Raw genomic sequence first — 22,419 nt, 5'->3', positions numbered from 1 at the left:
AGTATGACCATGATATCAAACAATATATTGCTCACTTATTGAAAGTCTATCACAATTCAAAAGTACTATTTAGAGACTAATAATTTTTGTATTCATTTTATTATTCTAAATAGTTTTAACCAATTTTGGCTACAGATTCGAAACGTTTATTAGGTAACGGTAATTTCAACCTGAATTAAATTGTTACATAATAAAATTTACAATTTTAAATTCTCTATATTTCAATAAACCCAATTATTGAAATTAAAAATTAGTTGTTTCATAATTCAAAATTATTTATAGAATAATCGTAACGTTATTTACGATTATATCGGTAACAGTATTTTAGCGGTAACGGTAATTGAGTTTTACGGTAACGGTAGATGAGCTGAAAGGTTATTTTTGGGGTAACGATGGTTTAGCGGTAACGGTAGCTAACCTTGCTTTTAACTTACACATGTTGTTCACGATTTCTCCATCATACTGATGTTTTTTGTCATAATCTTGGAAAAATCGACTTTTTGATTCAACTAAGGATAAGTTGCCGTTAAATAACTTTTCTGCTCCACTACCGCTACCGAATTTACTGCAATTGGGAATTTGTTTCTGTTCTTATTTATTAGTTTTATTTGTTCTTATTGCATTTAAATTGTACAGCAAAATCTAATAAATTTTCTATTACCTTTAATTTGCTTCCACCATATGTTGACTTAAAATAATAGATATGTACATAAATATGTAATTATTAGTCTGTCATGTAAAACAGTGCTTCCCAATCTTTTTTGTTTGGTTTTAAAATCTTCAGTGCTCCCAAAAATACTTTTAAGCGAGAAATACACATACATATGTATGTACACACAGTTACTAAAGTATACGTACGATCGACTTTTTGGGCCTTTTTTAAAAAATATATATATTTAAAAATACATTCATTCACTCACTGATTCACTGACTCATCAGTCATGAGTGAGTGAGTGAGTGAATGAGTCAGGCCTTGTATTTTTAAATATATAGATTTTTAAAAAAGGGTCCAAAAAGTCAATCGTACGTATACTTTAGTAACTGTGTGTATATATAACCTTCCCCAAAGTATAGTTTAGGATAAATATATTTTTAAGGTAGAAAACAATTTTTGTAAAAAAAAATTTAAATATTTTTTCCCCGAAATTTACCCACTTTGGATCCGAATTTCTATAGCTGCATATGTCTTTTATTAGACATGCATATTATCTATGTACATAACATAGGGCCTAATTGTATAAAGAGATATTTTGTCTATAAGGATACATGCAGATATCCACAGTCCACCTAACTCCTATATACCATGAGATAAGTACATTAACTTAATAAATATTACTATCAAATCTGATATTTCCTCCAAAAAAGAATTTTAAATGTGTTGCCTAAGCACCATGTTGGGAAGCACTGGTCTAAACAGTTCATTTACTAGGTTATTATAAATTTGCTTGATGTTGAGCGAAATCAATTCGAACTGTTTTAATTTTGTTTTGGAAATTTGATGGTGTTTCAAGTTGAAACTTTCAACAAAAAGTGATTTTTTTACTTTTAAGGTTATGAACTCAATTTGCGAACGAACGAGCGTAGTTCATGTTTGTTAATCATGACATTAATTTTCAAGCAAAAACTTTTCAACAAGTTATACGGAATTGTTACCAAACTAATATCTATTTCTTGCTACAGTTATGTAATCAATTAATCAATATTTTCTACTTGAAATTGTCACCTTCGTAACTAGTTTTTCCCAATGTTTTGTTCGGATTGAGTTTCAAACTTTTTTTTTTGTCTTCAAATTTAATATTTTGATAAATAAATTTAATTAGCATTTGTTTAACAAATGTGCAACTATTTGTATTTCAGAAACTTCCATTTCAATTTCAGATTTTTCCAATTGTATTTCAGAATTTTCTATTTGTATTTCAATAATTCCCATTTGTATTTTAGAAAAATTCTAATAGCTATACTAATGGAAATTTCTGAAATACAAATAGAAAATTCTGAAATACAAACAGAAATTTCTGAAAAACAATTGGAAAATTTTGAAATACAATTAGTAACTTTTTAAGTATAAATTAATAATTCTGAAATAGAAATGGAAATTTCTGAAATAAAATTGTAAAGATCCAAAACACGAATGGAAACTTCTGAAATATATGTGGAATATTTAGAAAATTCTGAAATATAATTAGAGATTTAATTGGAATTTTCTGAAATACACTTAGAAACTTCTGAAATACAATTGGAAATGGTGTACATAGTTCTAAATAACTAATTACTAAAAATCCTTTAGAAGTTCATTAGTTTGTATTCCGATTTCAAAGATTATAAAGAATCTCCTCGTCCAGCACTATATAAAACCTTATAGTATCTATCAATTATCTCTTATACCTTAGGAGATATTCGTATTTGAAACTTAAATTTTAAAAATTTTTACGCACCTTGCTCCAGTTTTTTAACATCAGAGGGTCCAAATATTTCCCGACTTTCTCCATTTTTATTTTATTAGACCAATATGCCAGTAGAGCATCTTATCTTCACTTGGTATCGAAAAGTGTACAAAGATGATATGTTCAGGCTACAACAACGCTATGTGTTACGAGTGTTTTGGACCATTTCACAAATTAAATCCCTAATTACATTTATAAAATGCTATAAATAAGCAAATAAATGTGTACTTTTTATCTAAATTTAATAATATTCTAAAGATTTTATAATTTCGAATCACCCATCAAGAACACTGATTGGGATATTTTTTCCACATCTTTTGGAATTGGTTCTCAAAATAAAGTGTTAAAGAATATGAAGTTGTTCTGTTTCTAGAACAAGTTTTATAAAAAATTTTAACGAGAAATCATGGTTAGCGGCATAGACAACAACTAGATATGTAACTGAGAGCCAAAATCCTAAGTCTGTTGTCAAAAACCTAATTCATGAGAATGTATTGCATGTATTTTGTTATTGTATCACCCGTATGTGTGAAAAGAGAGTAATTTTTCGATATATATTACTCTCTCCTTCCGTTCTATGTGTTTATTCTATGGTTAGCGGTATAGCTAATATGTGTAACGATATTTGCTGTTATTTCGGTAACAGTAAATTATCAATAAAATTTACAAAAATTTTAAATAATTTAATGATTTGTGCATTCACTATAATAGAAAAATTATGTTGAAATACGATAAATCAAGAATTTTCAACTTTAAATTAATATTGTTCCATATTGAAATAAAAAATTTCAACATTACTAGACTTTGGTTAATGTTTTTTATTGATTCAATACGGTTGTTATTGATTTTAAGTACTTTTTTCTACATAAATCGCTGCCTGTTGAGAATTTTCAAAATATTATGGCCGGTTACGATATCCTATGAAAGGCTATGGGTACAAACTGCCATACACGTCGAGATCCGTAAAAGAAAATGGCGTTGGTTAGGGCATACTCTGCGAAAGCTGATTAACGATATCACAAGACACGCTATCGAACAAAATCCGCACGGTCTACCGTAGAAGAGGGAGACCATCATATACTTGACGTCTTGCATCGGACAAATCAGAATGGAATAAATTTGTTATGACCATATGTTGCTTGTATGAACTATATAGATTCCAAATATCGGCCTAATTCAAAATTTGGACACATACGGAAACCGAAACTTTTATAAAGAAAAAAACATAAATTATGGATTTTTAAAGGGGAAACAAGTATTGTGTTTAATAAATCAAATCCAAGGACTCTAGATATTTTATTGTAAAATGTGTAAGAATATTTAAACAGCATCAAGAAAAATTTTCCCTCATTAAATTATGGGAAATTAATAGTACATTTAAAAAGTTTCGGTTTGTTTCGGATTATGTCAAATAATGTATTTTTGTGCGGATATTATGTTCGGTTAGGTTCGGTTTCGATCTGAATAGAGATGCGGTCGTACTCTATTAATTCAGCAAAAGTTGGTATATATTTATATATTTTAACTTCTGTAGATTTCTGATTTCGGTAACGTTAATTTTATTTATAATGGTGGCTTAGCCAACATTGATATCTTCTTGAAAAATATGTTTATTTTGAATTTTCTTAAAATTTTATAAAAGTGTTTTAGTTTTGGATGTAAACATATCCATGATTCTGTAGTTCGCTACTACTATAAAAACACCCTATTCTATTTATTATGTTTACTTTATGTTTCAAACATTTGCATAACAATAATTTTCTTTGTAACAAATTAAACTCACAATTTATCTGTTTTCATTAGTATTTTGTTTATCCGAGAAAAACATTCATCAAATATAAAACTAATATACATACATATGTATCTGATAAACTACATATTCTATTTGATTTTTAGAAATTAAACAAACAAATAATAAAACGCACAATTTTAATGAATGTAAAATAATTAATAGATTTTCTGTATGTACATATGTATGTTAGAAAGACAAAACAAAAAGCTTTAAATGTCAATAATGGTCACATGTTGACACCTTGAAATTGAAATTTTTTCGTCATGCCAAACTATTACTCCGTTATACGGATACGATTTGGCATCATTATCTCATGTTAAAAAATGTCGATAACAAGATGTCACCTTGTGATTTTTGATATAACCCATAGTTTAGTATGTTTTAAGGCGATGAGTATCTCTGCTGAACGTGTCCGATTTGTTAACAGGGACATAGAAATTGGGATTCTTTCAAAATTATTCTCGATTTTTGTTAATTTTCAAATATTTATATAATAAGATTATAGGTAGCGCTGTAGATGTACATTGGGTTGAACAGCACCTATTTTTGTTACAATCCATCCATCATGTTTGGGAGCTTAATTACATATTTCTGTTTCGTACTAGTAATAATAATTTGTTAAACAATTTGCTGGTTTCGTTAACAGTTCGCCGCCACGTTGTTTGCGATCCTCCAGACAATAGCAGCATAGGGAGGATCATCGTAGGGTATTCGCGAAGTGTGACCAATCCATCCATATTTTATCTTTCTGTTCTGTTGGTGGTTAGTTCTCCATAGGTCTTCTTTTGATATGGTTCTGGTAGAATATCTATCTCAGAGGGAACGATTTTTAAAGTTCTAGAATTTTGCTTTCATTTCTTTGATAATTAGCCATGTCTGTGAGCCATAAAAAATATTGCACATTTTCATATTTTAATGTGACTAGTCAGAACCATTGACTTGTTTGTTGTTGAATAAAATTTTTTAATATGAAAAAGTTAAATATTTTTAAAAAACTGAGTTTTAACCCAGATATGCCGACTGCTTGAGCTTGATCATTTTAAAAGTACATACTTTTATATTATTTTGGAAGCAAATGAGAAATAAAAAACATTACAAATATAGTTTTTTTTTAATTTATTGAAAAAAGTGGACATTGGGGTCACATCAACAAAACTAAAACGCAATAATGAAACATTCATGCATATAACAATCAAGCTACTCTTCATAAATATAAATTCCAAAAAAATATAGTATTTATTCACTTGTAAATGTACAAAATTTTACTTTCCGTACAAACGAGATATGTCCATAATGACTGAATATTGGCAATTTGAAAATATTATAAATTAAAAATTCAATAACTCAAAAATAGTAGCAAAAAATAATGCGATCACACAATCTCCCATGAGGTATTGGCGAGTACTAAGAATGTGAACAAAAAAAAAATGGTATTTTGATAAACGTGTAGTACAGTCGGCATATCTGGGTTAAAGTGGCATATTTTTGAATCTAATGAGATTTGAAATTTGACTTGAAATTTTTTTTCTAACACCAAAAATTAACTACTCTAAACAAAAAATAATTAGTTCGGAATAAATGTGGATCAAATGTTCCTAATATTTGCAATACAAATTTTAATTTTAGAAACTCAATAAATATGTAATAAAATCTTTATTTATTAACAAACTTCAATGAAATTTTCAACGTGTTTTTTAAATTTGTCAATCTAAATAACAAACTGTAAAAAAAAACTTCTCAAAAAGGCAAATTCCTGAAAATTGGAGCGAAAATGCCAAAAATGGTATTTTTTACAATTTCGCCCATAGGGTTCACATTTTCTTCGGGGCTGGGAAAATGCTTTGGAAATTAATAGGGAACACATCAAGGTTTCCATAATAGCTTTCCGTTGTTTGATCCCAGCTTTGGGATTTTAGAACATGTGGCCCAAAGTTGAAATTTTGATCAACTTCCGAAAGTCGTAGGGGCGACATAATCGAAATCTCCATAAACGTACCTTACAGAAAAATATAAAATTGTTATATGTTCATAAAGAAAGTTTTTTTTTAATAATAAAAAGAGTTAAGTCACCTTTCCGCCCAAACTACAGCCAATATCTACTATTTTTGGAATTATTTTTATTGAAAATCGTTTATTTTTGGATCCATAATAAATATTGCTCTTTTGTATATTATTGTTAATTTAGTTGTCTAACTAACAAAAGAAATCGAAGTCCATTCGGTATAAAGGTACGCTCTACATTTTTAAAAAGCAGACCAAGATATGGCCAAATTTTGAAATGCCTATAAAGAGATATGCAAATAGCACACGCAATCATGTATCTAGTCGAGCGCTTTCCAAAAATATAAAAATCTTTGACAACCGATTGAATAACTTAAAATCGAATACTCCTTGGCTACGCACACGTGAAATTTTATTTCGATCGGACTTGCCGTTTAGAAATGCCTGTGTGCAGCAACTATATCGAGGATTAATTAAACAGTTGAACTTTGTATTGTATATTGTAATCAATTTTTACACCAGATAATAGAATATAAAATTCTCGAATTATTCTATGTTGTTTTCTCTTATTGCTAAACCCTTTCAGAGTTCAATATTTAGCTTGAAGTGGTAAAAGTGAAAATCGAGATATATCAAGTGTAATTGTTATTAATTTTGTTAAAACTATAACTCTTTGGATGCAAAAACTGCAGGACTATTCGATTCATAATCTTCGATTTTATCTAAACTTAAAATATAGATTCTACTCTTAAATGCTCATGACGTATAAACCAAGCAAAATAGCAATTTTCAGAATTGAATAACTTTGAAAAGGATTCAGTTTTATAAAAAGTACATATCTTCTTTCCAAAAACCGATATATTTTCTTTTTATTATACCCTTCACCTTCGTCAGAAGGGTATATATAAGTTTGTCATTCCGCTTGTAATTTCTACATTTTTCATTTCTGACCCTATAAAGTATATATATTCTGGATCTTTATAGATAGCGGAGTCGATTAAGCCATGTCCGTCTGTCTGTCCGTCTGTTTGTTGAAATCAATTTTCTGAAGACCCCAGATATCTTCAGGATCCAAATCTTCAATAATTCTGTCAGACATGCTTTCGAGAAGTTTGCTATTTAAAATCAGCAAAATCGGTCCACAAATGGCTGAGATATGAGGAAAAACCCAGGACAACCTCGATTTTTAACCTACATACATATATCTAGATTACTAAGTAATTAATATATACTACGTTTATACGTAGCCTATTCGCAAATAAAATTTTTTTGCAATTAACTAACTCTCTGTTTATATGTCACTTTGGTTACGGAAAATTCTTATTTTTTAAATGCAAAAATGAAAGAATTAAAAATTCTTGTTTGTCTTACAATTCAATTAATGCAAATTTTTCTAATTACAATATTTTTATTTGCGAATAAGTTTTGCGTATAGTAATAGACAATATGGATATCTAATAATAGATATTTCAAAGACCTTTGTAACGACGTATATATGACCATAATAAGTTGAACCTACAATGGGTCAAAATCGGAAAAAATATTTTTTAACTCGCATTTAAAATTAAAAAAAAAAGAATTTATAATAACAATTCAAAAAAACATTTTTAACAAAAAAAAATTAAAAAAAAAATTAATTTTGCTTACCTAAAAATATTTAAAATTTGTATTTTGAAGTATAATTTTGTGAAGGGTATATAAGATTCGGCACAGCCGAATATAGCTCTCTTACTTGTTTCTTTTTTTACATTAAATATACAACAAAATGGGATTCCCATGGGTCCAAAAGTGATGGACTATTTTCTAAGGAAAGTAGTGCATTTTAGTTCATTTACAGAGTAGTCAGTCTATTGGAAAATACCTTTGTCTTACTGTCCTAAATATGATGATAAAAGTTACGATGATAAATCGAGTTTACATTACGCGAAATATTGGAGGTTAAAGGTCACATAAATTTGACTGTTGTACGGTGTTATAGTCAAACTAGACTCAAGTGTAATTTGAAAGTCCCAAATGCATTTTCAAACACAATGCAATAGTTATTATTTATACATGAGACCATTTGTCAATTTTTAATTTATACGAGTATAGTTTTTTCTTTTACCTTCAACTTTCAAGTATGTATTAATATTATTAAATCATAAATGTTTAATAATATGTAGTACATTGTTAATAGAGAAACCGTGTGTATAGTTTTTATTATTGTGTCCTGTTACTAGTAACAATTCATATTGATTAATTACTTCATGTAATCATATGTATATTAGAGTGTCCAGAGTTCAACATTTTTTGGGAATCTGTTGTGGGAATATCACTCAGGCGATGCAAACTGAATGTCACAAAAGGAAAAAAATCAGATCTCGGTGCAATTTGTAAAAATACAATTTAAATTAGTATCAAAAATTTTCGTAATATTGTATTATTATTATGTTTTTATTATTAAAATGTTGTTCTATGGAACACTCTAATCTACAATATACACGTTTCTCTGATTCATTTTCATTACCTCACCAGAGAATTCTTGCTGCATTATTTTGTTTTCACAAATTGAATAATATTTCTATTTTTTAATTTAAATTTTACAACATCATAACAAAATGTTACAACATACGAACATGGAATGATATCATTAAATTGCAATTGCAAAATCCGAGTACAATTCTTATAGTATATGTACGTAATCCTGCAAAAACATCTGTAAAGGTTGAGCTGAAATGAACCGTCATTAAAGGAATGGTATTGCATGTTAAGGAAATTGTTTGGTTTTTATCGTTGATCAAAAGGATAAAGAAAACAAATTTTGATTATAAAACAAAAGTTTCATTAAGTTGCAAATTCTCTAGCCTCTATTTAAAATTCAGTTTAATGCAGTTTTTAAATGTAATATCCTTTTCAAGTACCTCATAAACATTTTGAAATGTTAATATTAAAAAGCATTTTCGAATCCTTTAAAACCTAGTAAAGCTAAAATTCAATTGTAAGTCGTTTTCTTCTCCTTAACCCGACATTACCACTGGCATCTACAAACACAAGAGACTTGCGCAACTAAATTGCCCAGTGTGGAAGGGGTCTTATTCTTTCTATTAGCAATTCAGTTTTGAAACACGATCTTGGTGTAGATCGAAAATGTAGTCCGTCGCCAATTCTTAATAAATAGTCCGACAGAACTCACTTTTCTTGAAATCAGCTACTCTTTGAAAACGATAAAGTAGACAAATATAATCTGAAATTTACCTAGAAAACTACTTAAATGATTTAAACACCCCTATAATGATTTTACTTCTAATAATGATTTAAATTAGAGTTAAAAATAGTTTTCAGTTGTAAAGACAAAAAATTTCGCGGGAAAACGGTAAAAAGATAACGGTAACGCATTTTTGGATTATTACGGTAACGGTATATTGGTTTATTTCAGTAACTGTATTTTAGCGGTAACGGTAATTTCGGTAACGGTAGCATAGCGGTAACGGTAATTACGGTTCGATTTAAATGATTAATAAAGATTACAAAAATTAAAAATAAGCTGTCATAGGTTTTATTATACAGGGACTTCCGAACTTTGACAGTTGATAGCGGCAATATTGTTGAAGCTACATCTGTCAAATTGGCTGTCATTTATTTTTAGGATGTCACTAAGTGTCTCACAGCTCATGTCGCATTGGACACTAAGATCGTGCGATTATGGCGGTTTCTTAATTCGCTTGCAAATAAGCCACCGCGGCCCTCAAAGCCAACATAACTCATGTCATCGGTCAAATTCAGCCGTACTTATTGCCAGAGACATTTCGGTTTGCACGAATACAAATCTCACGCAGATTTCAATAAACTCAATTATTGAAATAAAAAAAATTATTTGTTGAATAACGGTAACAGTATTTAGAGGTAACGGAATTTAGAATTATATCGGTAACGTTATTTTAGCGATAACGGTAATTAATTCGGTAACGGTAGCTTAACGGTAACCAACCTTGGAATATTCATATTTAATGAAATAAAGGCTTAAATTTGTAAATTTCTAATTTGAAAAAGTTCTCTATTGAAACGAATTACACATTTTTTCCAGTCTAATGTGTTAAATCTTTTATTGCAAAACTATAATAGTTTTTGGCTTAATTTAGTATTCAAAAATTTCCGGGAATGAACAGATTTTTTAGTATAATGGAAATTAGGAAACCGCAACGCATCTTATCTGTTGCATGATTTGAATTTTCTTTTTTTATAATTTTTAGAAAAAAGTTAAAATCTAACTTCTTTATAAAAATAGGAGCTTTGTAGGGAAAACAAATAATTTTAGGTAACATTTATATAATTTCTATTAGCATTTTTTATTTTTGGAATCTGTAAACTAGAGGTAAACTAGTTTATTAATTTTTATTCTATTTGATAACCATTTTCAAAATTCACACATTTTTTTTTAATTCGAACAAACACAGTGTAGGGTGTTTTATTAAATATTCTGACGAATTATTATTTATGAAACTTTAACACACGAATCTTTAACATAAATTACTCGTGCAAAAAGTCCTTGGAAATATGACCTTCCTAAAGTCCTTAATCTGGCAATGTTCTTAAGACACACAGAAAGAGACAGATAGACGTACACACGCACGCACATGTGTCGGTGTCAGTATCAATCATTCGGAAATAAATACACATAAACATGAAAGGAACATTTGAATAAAAGAAATGGAAAAGCAAAACAAAAAGAAATGCAGGAGTCGAGGGAGCTTTAAACAAACCATGTTCTACTTACATTCAAAGGCAGTGGATCTGCTTTGGGCCTGTTTGGTGAGCATTTCAAAGCCGTTACGATTAAATTTCTTTTTTCTAACGGTTTTCATTTCTTGTTATTTTTATTTATTTTTCCAAAATTAAATATTGCACTAGTTTTATTAATTTACAATATAAATAATTAATATTCTTTATTATTAATAAATTGCATGGTGTTTGATTTTGTCACATTTTTAATACTTTTTTTCTTATGGGAAATTTTATAAAACACTAATAACAAGTAACATGGTTAAACAAAATATTAAAACTTGTGTTCTCATTATTGGAACTATATTTATTTTGCAATCTGATTACTTCAAAGGCACTTTTATAAATTTATTTTTATATTTCAATTAATTTGCATTAATTTATTTAAATTTATAACACGTTATTCATTCGTTAAACCGCCACACTGTCGCTTTGTAGTTTTCGTGGAGTGTGTAACTTCAAGACGTTTTGTCGCGTTGAGCATTCGTTGAAAACTAACAATTTTTTCCTGACGGAAAATTTTAACATTAAAAAATTTTCTTTCATGTTGTTTTCATTTTCTAGCCATTCTAGTTTGGCGCTTTTGTTTTGAATTCACAATTTTGCTCTTTAGTTTAGTTTTGTGTATTAAAAAGTACCCTACAATGGTTTAATGGTGGATGTTTGTTGTTTTTATACCATTAACCATGAGTGGAATGTTTGCAATTCCGTTTGGCATTTCCACATTTTCCATTTGCGACACCATAAAGTATATATGTATATTCCGGATTGTTATAGATATCTGTTGAAATAAACTTTCCGAAGCCCCCAAATAAACGCAAACATTATTAAATCATCAATATATGTACTATCTGGTATAATCCAGGTTCGATTGATATTTAAAATCGAAAAGAAAATAAGAAAAAAACCACGACTACACCGATTTTTTAATTATTTTTCACAAAAATTGTATTTGTCGAGGTCATTAAAATAGGTATTTTTTGTGAGATGATTTCATCATTGTAGTCAAATCTCTTTCCGCCGAGACATATTCAGGTTTGAAAACAATAAATATACATTTGTGGCTAAATCCGGAGAATAAGGCGGAAGAGGCAGCATTTCGTAGCCTAATTCATGGATTTTTGCCATGGAAACTGCACATGTGTGCACCCGATTGTGAGCAAACGCGGCAGCCATCTTGCGTAAAGCTTTATCATACCCAAGTGATCATTCAAAATTGAAACCACTGAGCCATCTGAGATGCCATGGTTTCCACACTTTCAGTCTCCGATCGGCCAACACCATATCGTGTTTTTTTTCAATTGTTTCATCTGCAGAGACCTCAACTGGGTGTCTGGTTCTGTAAACCACATTTTTTACCATTGAAATTGATGGTGCAGAGTTCCCATAGTATTTATCAAACTTAGCCTTGACTTAAGTGATGGTATTTTCGGCAAAAAATAACTAAATTAAATAAGTAATCCTTATAGATTTTCCCCTACGATTTAACAGAATTATACAATATCTTTAGTTGTCCAATGCTTTTTTAATCGTACTCTAATTAAAACTACGTTATTCATATTCATATATAATCAAATTTAATACATAGTTTATTGTTTTCTTAAAAGATTTAAGAAATCCGACTAATTTAATTCTGGATATATAAAAATTTAAATCACTATTATTGTTATTATTTTATTGAAATAAAAAATACTCGGTTATTTCAAATTATATAAATATAAATTTCAGTGAATTTATCAAATTAAAAATTGGGAATTTAGCATAAAACTATTTTACTAAAATAATATTTTTTTTTATTTTGTTAACTAACTGTCTGTTGCTATAATATAAAAAATTCTATTGATGTAATGGAATCATTCGATTTTGCCAATAAATTTTGTCATTACATCGAATTTGAATATTGTAACTTTAAGAAGAAAACTTATACAGACATTCCCAGCAAAATTTTCTCGAGTAGGAACCCTATAGTCCACAAATGTTAAACATTCGTAGATAAAATATTATGGTTATTATAATTAGCAGAATATTCCAAAAGCCATGGAAATCAATAGATTTCATAAACGCATCTAATTTATCAAATTCGTATTCACTCTACATATGATGAGATTTTCTAAATTTCTATAATCAAAGCTGTTCAGTTTTTCAACACGTTTGAAAACTCATATAGTTCATGGAAATCATCTAATTTTTCAGATTTATATTCATTCAACATCTAACGGGATTTTCAGAATTCTTATAATCAAAGCGTTACAGTTGTTCAACTCAGATAGTTCAGAAGTCATGGAAATCGGTGTATCGTCCTTTTTCATATTGTTATTCACTCCACATCTGACGGAATTTTGGTTCGTATTAACTCCACACATGAGAGAATTTTCTGGATTCCTGTAATCAAAGCGACCCAGGTGTTCAACTCAATTGAGAACTCAGATAGTTCAGATGTCATGGAAATCAGTCGACTGTCCTAAACCCATTTAACTTATCAGATTCATTTCCATGCTACATCTGACGGGATTTGGTTTTTCAGCTCATTTGAGAACTCAGATAGTTCAGAAGACATCAATAGTGTCCTAAAATCTTACGGGATTTTGTTAATCAAATCATCCCATTTCTTTAATTCAGATAATTGAGAAGTAACAGATTTCTCAACATTCTACATCTGACGAGGTCTTCTGAACTCCTATAATCAAAGTTGTTCAACTCCGATATTTCAAGGTAGCTTTACTACTACCAAATAGTAGTGATCCTTCAGTCGAATTTTGCCGACTACTAACGGTTTGTTGTTATTATTTATTCTACTCTGTTGACTATGTTGGAGTAAAGTAGAGGTGATGGCGTCAGCTGTAGTAAATCAAGAGTTTATTTTTGTCCATATGGCTGGTGGCAGCGGCGGCGATTGTGGTAGTATTAGTTAAGGTGGTCCCCAACATACATTGTGGACATGTGGCTGAATATGACTACACGCCGACTACTTCGTTTGTTTACAAGCAAATGAACCCATTTCAAATGGTAGTTATTGTAATGGTATGTAAGTATATACATATAATCGTAGACAGAATGACTAGATGTTTTGAGTGATTAAATGGATACAAGTATGGGGTAATAATGTGGTAAGCATAGAAACGTACTTGCAAAGAAATTGTTAATTTACATAGACATTCGTATATATTTAGATACATTTAGAAGTGACCAACAGCAGCAGCGTATTAAAGTTTAGTTTTAAAATAAAATTGAAAAATCAAGCATTTAATACATGATCTCTTAAAAAATTTATTTGTTTAAGGAAAAATCACATAGTAAAATAATATTATTATAAGTTATTGGAAATGTCAGTTAAAAATAAGTTAATATATAGTAATTTAGTTGTTTATTGGATATATTGCAAGAAAAACGTATCCCGTTGTGTTAAATTTTTCAAATGAAAACAGTTGGTCAATGACATGTTTGTTTCTCAAATTGAATTTAACTAGCATACGGGCAATTCCATGAATATGTCAACCACGACTGAAAATATAAACACCCTTGAAGCTTTTTTCCAGATTAATTGAATAGGAAAAAACACTCAAATTGGACTATGTGAAGGTATTAAGAGCTTATTACATATTTTAAGAGCGAAGATAACTGTTCAATCATTATGTAATAGGCTAAGGAGGCGGCGAAAACTAAGCGTCCAATTAGTATATAGTGATAAATGAATTTGACTCTGTTACCTAGTTTTCTATAACTAGGTAAGTGCAAGAAATTAAAAGAAAAAAATTTTTAATTGCACATTAACCCTTTGTCGACCGACGGTACTTATAAGTACCATAACAATAATAAGCTTACAAAATGTAAACAAAACATATTTTGATCCTTTTTGCCCAAAAATACTTTGAAGTACACTATCATGTTTGGAATAATATATTTTGTTTGCTTATTGGCAAACTCGCTTAAATATAATAAAAAAACAATTTCGTAAAATACCATAAAATAGACTTGTAATGGAAAATGTTATAAAAGTTACAAAACTAATCAATATATTAATAAAATTTAAACAAAAACCAATGAGTTTTTTTTTATTTTTTGGCTAATGCTGACCCAACGGTCATAAAAAAATAAAACTTTTTCAACGATTTAAAGTCTTGGTCCATAAGGGGTTAAAATCTCTTCCGTTTTATGTCACGTACGATATACCCTTATTTCGCTCGATATTTTAGACAACGATTTATCCAATGCGTATTTAACAAGGTGACAGCAGTGGCGAATTGAAATAAATACAGGCGAATTCACTTATTTTTTATATATAGAGTTTGACATACGGGCGTACGGGCGAATATTTTTTATATATGTAGTTTGACATTTGTGCGTACTATTTATATAATCAGCTGTGCTGCCGATGGCACCTTATTAAATGCACCTTGGATTTATCGAATGTACTTATTTTTTATATTTTTAATATAGATCCACAGGCATCTGTCAGTTGACTCCTGTCAAACTTTGAACAATTTGCGTCATTTAGTCTGTGTTTGACAACCATTGATAGCAGAGGAGTGGCTTGAGGAGAAAATAGAAAACAAAGTGAATTTTGTATGCTCATTAAGCATTATTGTTTGCAGAAAAAACCATCATTCTAATAAATACTATGGGAACTCTGCACCATCAATTTCAATGGTAAAAAAGTGGTTTACTGAATTTCGTTTTGTCCGACCAGTTGAGTTCTATACTCCCGAAAAAGATTTCGTGTGTTGGTTTATGGTGTTGGCCGATCGGAGATTGAAAGTGCGAGAGATTGTTGAATCCATAGTCATCTACATCTACATGACTCAGTGGTTTCAATTATGAGTGATCACTTGGGTATTAGAATGCACAAAAAGAGTTCAGTATCCTTAGCAAAAATCCATGAATTTATCATAGATTTGGGGCTAAATCTCCGGATTTAGTCCCAAATGTATATTTCTTGTTTCCAAACCTGAAGAAATGTCTCGGCAGAAAGAGATTTGACTACAAGGATGAAATTATCTCACAAAAAATACCTATTTTGATGACCTCGACAAATCTTATTTTTTGGTAGGGATAAAAAAAACTGGAGAATTTTTTTATCCCTAATATTTTATCCAAAAACCTGTGTTTCATTAAAATAGTCATGGACTGTTTGACGTACAATGCCATGGAAATACCCATATGCTAATTAACTACATACATAATTTGTAGTTGAAACGAGTGTAAAAAAAACTAACTTTTAACTAAAACACCATATGTACACGAGTATTCCCTTACCCCTAAAATAATATATACTTGACCAAATTGTTATTTAAAGTTAACAACAAAAATCCACCCTTAAACTAAAACTAAACCCAAGAAATGTAATGTAAAGGTTATTCACTTTTAAACTATTTTTATTTTGTTGTTGTGTTAACAAAATACTGACTGATTACTATTATAGCAACTAACAAATTTATCTATTTGGTTTTTGGTATTTAGTACACTAAAGTTCTCAAAAAAATAAAACGAAAACAAAAAAAAACAATTACCTACTTATATTTATTCTTTAGAGACCACTTTTTATTAAACAATAATAAAGAAAAACCGATAGGCGGCTGTTAGGTTCACCTCTACTTACACTTTGGATACGATACTACTCACTCGTACTCCTTGTCTCTAGTCAATTGCGTGCCAATCTGGTTTAAACAACATACATTCACATACACTCACTCCTATATTAAAAATCCAATTATTGACTTTAACATCCAAGTAAAATAGAGTAGAACTAAGAATATGGGTAATAAAAAGGTCAAATATTTCGTAACATCAAATAAGTATAAACTTCCTTTGCGTTGCACAGTGGGCATTTAAAAATATGTATGTATGTAAATTTAACAGTTCCTTATTCGCAGCTACATTCCATAGCTACATAGATCGGAAACTCTCCTGCCAAACACCTAACTCAGTTGTCAAAAACCTAAGGGGTGAGAATGTATTATTAAGAAGAACTATGTGGAAACAAAAACAACACTCGTATGTCTAATGATTTTGAGTAATTTTTTGTTTTGAGTTTTTTTGTAGTTTCCGCTATATATAGATGGCTTAATATAGAAAGGTCGTATCTCGTTTTTTTCAAAATCGGGTTTTTTACATATTCTGGTAGACAAAACTCTAATAGACCTCCCTTAAAAAATTCAGTTTCGTATGTTGACGAATAACAGATTTACAGTAATTATAAAAAAAAAGTCGTAACTCATTTAAAAAATCGTTTGAAAGAAAAACCCCTAACTCATTTAAAGTGGAATGCATATTTTTTGGTTTATATTAAAGCAAACTACTTTTCTAAAAATATTTTTTGATATAAAACAAATTTTTAGTTGTTTTATTTTTCACTTTAACTCTCTGATATTATTGAGTTTTTAAAGTAACTAAAAGTTGAGATACGACCTTTCTATATTAAGCCATCGATATGTATGTGTATTTCTCTATGTTTATAACAATTTTAATATATGAAAATTTAAAACTTCCGAATAGTATGGAAAAGTGGTTACGATCATCTTTCATATTTATATTGTTACGTTTTTACCTTTTAAAAACGTTTAAAAATTAAAAACAACTCTTTATTTCGTCATATTTACACAACGACACACATGGGTATGAGAATAAAAAAAGATGGAAATAAATCTGTAACTTCTAAACCCTTACGCCGATTTGAATGAAATTTCACATGCGCAAAGAGGTAGTGTAGTCGAATTTAAGTTTTGAATTAAAATATTCACGGAATACTTTTTTGAAAAATATGACAAAAAATGCTTTTTATTGAATTTTGCATAGATACAAATTTTTCAAATTGAAATAAAATTTTTATTTATGAATATTTTTAATGAAATTTCACAGTTATGTAGATTTTTCTATTTAAAATGCAAAAATGAAAACAAATTTTGAAATTTGTTATCAAGTATCCCGCAATTCCTAAAAAAATCTTGAAAAATCCCAAAAATGGGATTTTTTCGTTTTTTGGCCATAATATCCATACCAGTTATCGGAACCCTTTACAAAATAATTAAGAACTTATTGGGCCATCTAAAATAGGTTACTATATTTTGATATCGAATATGCGATTTGAGAATTTTTGCCCTAAACTTGAATTTTACATAAAAAATAGGCATTTTTTGAATGGACCTGTCCCGTCGGTATCAAAAATTATAAATGTTTTTTTCATTTAAAATATTTGGCGTAAAGTTAGCTTTTCAAAAAATACTAATTCATTATACATCCTCTTAGAAATTTGTTAGATAACTTAAAAAGAATAAAAGTACTTTTTTTAAATTCAAATGAATATAACTTTGGACTCAGCCATGATTTTTAAACACTTCTTTCTTTATTTGATATATAGATCTATTGTTAATTCTATAAAAGAAAAATGGACAAAATCGGGGAATATTTGGAACCGCGGTCACCAAAAAACTGGAGTAGGGTGGGTAAAAATGTTGAAAATTAAATTTTCAAATGCGAAATTTTTTATGAAAATATCCTTCACTTACAACACTTGTAAGATAACTCATGTTCGTTTTTTTAATTTCGGTTTCACATATATAAGAAACTCACACATAGACGGTGCCCGCGGGCGTACTGCTGGATACCAATGCTGTACCAATAACATATAATATAAAAGTGTATTAGTTACTTTTTGTATGAAAATTTTCAACAACAAGCTTACACTATTGTATTGAATACAATAATACACTCGATACAAGGGGTTTTGTGAATTCAGCAAATGCGTTTTTATACAAATACACGTTTACAATTCGCAATAATACACACACTTAAATTACACTTTTTAATGTACAAGACTGTTGATATTAACTTCAACAGCGCCTACGATTAACTGATGACCGTCAGTGGCAATCGCAGCCACTGCTTATACAGCGTCATCTTCCTTCTAGTAGCTTCATGAATGATCTTAACGGACAAAGCTAGAATATTCGAATTCTAGAGCTTCTAGCAGATTCAATGGCGCATATTCATAAACGATCACCAAGTGTTGACTTTTTTAAGTACCTATTTAAGTTATTCACAATTGATTACTTTCAGCACAATTAGTTAATCATGGGTAAAGTTGTAACTAAATGCTAACTACTAATACATTCAAAAAAACAGCTGATTGATTTCATTTTAATACATGTATACAAAAAGAAAATAATCTAGAGATGTGTTTTTTTTTTGTTAACAACATTCTATTGAAAAATTTAATTTTACATGCCCCTATTTTAATTGATTTACATACAAATTACAACTATACATTTTGTATGTACTTTTTAGAGAACAAAAATAGTTTTTTAATAGCTTTATAAGCCTTTTAATTAATTACAATATATATCGATCGAAATATTATCGACATTTTGTTTTCTCTACATGTCAAAGCAGTAACTAAGCTAGTTATGAATTGTGAATAAGATCTACAACTATCTATGAACTATTTTTTAGTTTCTGTTTTACTAATTCCGACTTTAGATATGATTTATGAATATGCGCCAATGTTAACAATGCTAATAACAGCGTTGTTAAGTAGAGACTTCTACTGATGGACATGTTTATAAACATGATGAATGTTACAGGCAGTCTTTACAGACCGCTAAATTCAAATAGCTAACGCAAATCCGTAACAAAAATATGGAATATTTTCATAAAATAAATAACAACCTTGATTTATATGGGTATAATATTTTTTTAAATTTGAAATTTTATTAGCAAATTTGTTGATGTTGTAATTAATACAATACGATACAAATAAAAAAGAAAACAAATTAACAGGGAGGGAATTTTGTATTTAAATATTAAAAATATACAAATATAGAATTTTTTTAGTGTGTGTATGTGTTTTTTTTTGTTTTATAAATATATATATTTATAAGAATATGTAATTAATTAGTTGGTGTTAGTTACAAAAATCATTTGAATATTTCGATTTTATATAAATTTTGTTGCACTTTTCAAAAAAATTAAAAAACTTAAATTCTTTATAACATTAAATAAACTAAAATATTTTCATTTATATGTATGTATTTTAGAAAAAGCAACAAATGCTTAATGTTGTTTTTTTTTTCTTCAATTTAAACAAAAATATAAAAAATTTACAAAAATAATGTACATTATTAAGGGGAATAGAATATATTTCTTTTTCATTAAATTTTCCAAATTTTTGAATAGGAATTTTATTTTAAAATACATTATTGTAGTAATTTGATGTAATAATACGTATATATAATATAATATTTAAATTTTGTTAATTATTTTTGGAAATTTCGTTTTTTTGCAAGCTTTTTTAAAAGATGTTTTTTTATATCAAAATTTATTGTTTTTTTATTTGTTTAATATTCGTGTTTTTAATTAAATATTTTTTTGTAATTACAATAACTTATAAACTAATTATTTTATTTTTGTATTAATACTATTTTTAATAAGATATTGCCGAGAATTATAGAGAAAAAACAACAATAGCACAATTATACAAATATGATATTTTCTAATTTTTATCGAATTGAAATGTTAATAAAACTTTGCCCCGCAATTTAAATGGCAATTAATTTAAACTGGAATTTTGATACATTAAATAAAAAACTGAGTAAAACCAATTCTTTAAAAAAAAACTGGGAATCATGAATGTTAAATTGTGTATTTTTAAAAAATAATATTTAAAAAAAAAAAACAAAAATTATAGTTTTTCAACATTGAGTAATAGACAAATTAATTATGTACTAAAGTATGTAATTAATAAATAAAATAAATAATATTGTATAGAATAAAATAAATAATAGAACTCAATGACATATTCAAATGGACGTAAATCAATTGCGTAAAAATTCTTTAGTAAAAACAAAAATATAAATAAACTCTTCAAATAATAGAACTTAATAATGAAAACTATGCATATTTAATGGATGATTATAGCTGGCTTTTAGTTTCTCAATAGTTTTAGAAATAAAAATTTTAATTATTTGCCCATAAACATTTTCTAAATGCATCAATTTATATTTAAGCTTTGCTTATAAATATATACTCTTTTTTTCAAATTCAATTTTAAATTTATATGGTTCGAAAATATTCAAAACTAATTTCGAATTTTTGAAAATATCTAATAATATATTAAAAGTCTGAAAAATCTACATTTTAATCACAAAAAGAAAATTCAAACATAAAATAAATTGTAATTTTAAAATGTTCGAAAAAAATTCAAAATTAATTTCGAATTTTCCAAAATATTAAAAATATTTAAATCGAGTGATGTCAAAAACGAGCGGTTTTCATAATCGAATAATTGACAAATTGATATTCTGCAAATCGCACGAATGTCATTTGAAACTGTTAAATCGAGTGATGTCAAAAACGAGCGGTTTTCATAATCGAATAATTGACAAATTGATATTCTGCAAATCGCACGAATGTCATTTGAAACTGTGGGGTAATTGCGCAATTCGATTCGAATGAAAACATTTTCGAAATTCATACAAATTCGAACGATTTTCTTTTCGAATCGAAATACAAAATAATCCAACTGGTTTGTTTACTCTAAAGTAAAATGAGTAAATCATTTGGATTTGATTTACAGAACACAAAAATATGTCGAAATGTATTTCAAAATTAATTTGGAAAATATCAAAAAAAAATATTTAATCATACTTTTAATAATTTTTTCGAACATTATAAATTTTCTTATATAAACATAAGATTGAATTTAAAAAAAAAACAATAAATAATTATTATGAATTATAATTTTAAACATAAAAAGAAAATTCGAATATTAAAAACTTTAGAAAACTTCTACTATAACAAGTAAAAATTGCTTCAAATTTAATATTTAATATTAGAATTGGTTTTGATAGAGTTACACTCTTTATATAATGCTTTTTTTAATGTTCGAAAAAATTCGAAATTTTAAAAACATCAAATTTGTTAATAGAAATAAAAATTGAATTTAATATATGAATAATCTTCATTTATTATTTGTAACATTAATAGGAAACTTTTAAATGGTATAAAATTCGATATTAAATGTTTTTATAAGTTACTCTATTGTCAAAATTTATTTCGATTATTCGAGATTAGAAAAGTTTTACATTTAAATAAGTATCATTTGCATTCTAAACATAAAATGCCAACTCTAACACTTAAAAGGCAGTATATATTTATAGAATTTTGAATATGATCAGAAATTTTTAAATTAAACATTGAATCCGAAAAATTCGAAATTTTTTTCGAAAATATCTGAAATTGTGGCATTTTCGTAAAGGAAATTAAATCTCAATACTTCCTTTGCAATAATCCATAGTTTTCCTTATAAATCCTATGTTATATAGTACAAAACTAGCTCATTTCTATAATGAAAAACAGCATTTTATGTTAAAAATATCATTTTGTAATTAATTTAAAAAAAAAATCGTTATAACACATTAAATAAAAGAGAGT

At 28.0% G+C, this 22,419-nt stretch overlaps 1 protein-coding gene across 1 annotated transcript in view; it reads right to left on the bottom strand.

Annotated features, from left to right (window-relative positions):
* Positions 1 to 11,075, bottom strand: part of LOC135963911 (uncharacterized) — a 40,874-nt gene extending 29,799 nt beyond the window's left edge. Inside the window, exon 1 of the mRNA XM_065515918.1 lies at positions 10,991 to 11,075. Coding sequence (XP_065371990.1) covers positions 10,991 to 11,033 — 43 coding nt within the window. The 5' untranslated portion in view covers positions 11,034 to 11,075. The remainder of the gene's footprint in view (positions 1 to 10,990) is intronic.
* Positions 11,076 to 22,419: the final 11,344 nt, after the last annotated feature.

The sequence above is a fragment of the Calliphora vicina genome, chromosome 1 (assembly GCF_958450345.1).
Source record: "Calliphora vicina chromosome 1, idCalVici1.1, whole genome shotgun sequence".
NCBI classification, from domain to species: Eukaryota; Metazoa; Arthropoda; class Insecta; order Diptera; family Calliphoridae; genus Calliphora; species Calliphora vicina.
This window is presented reverse-complemented; position numbering and strand designations above follow the sequence as displayed.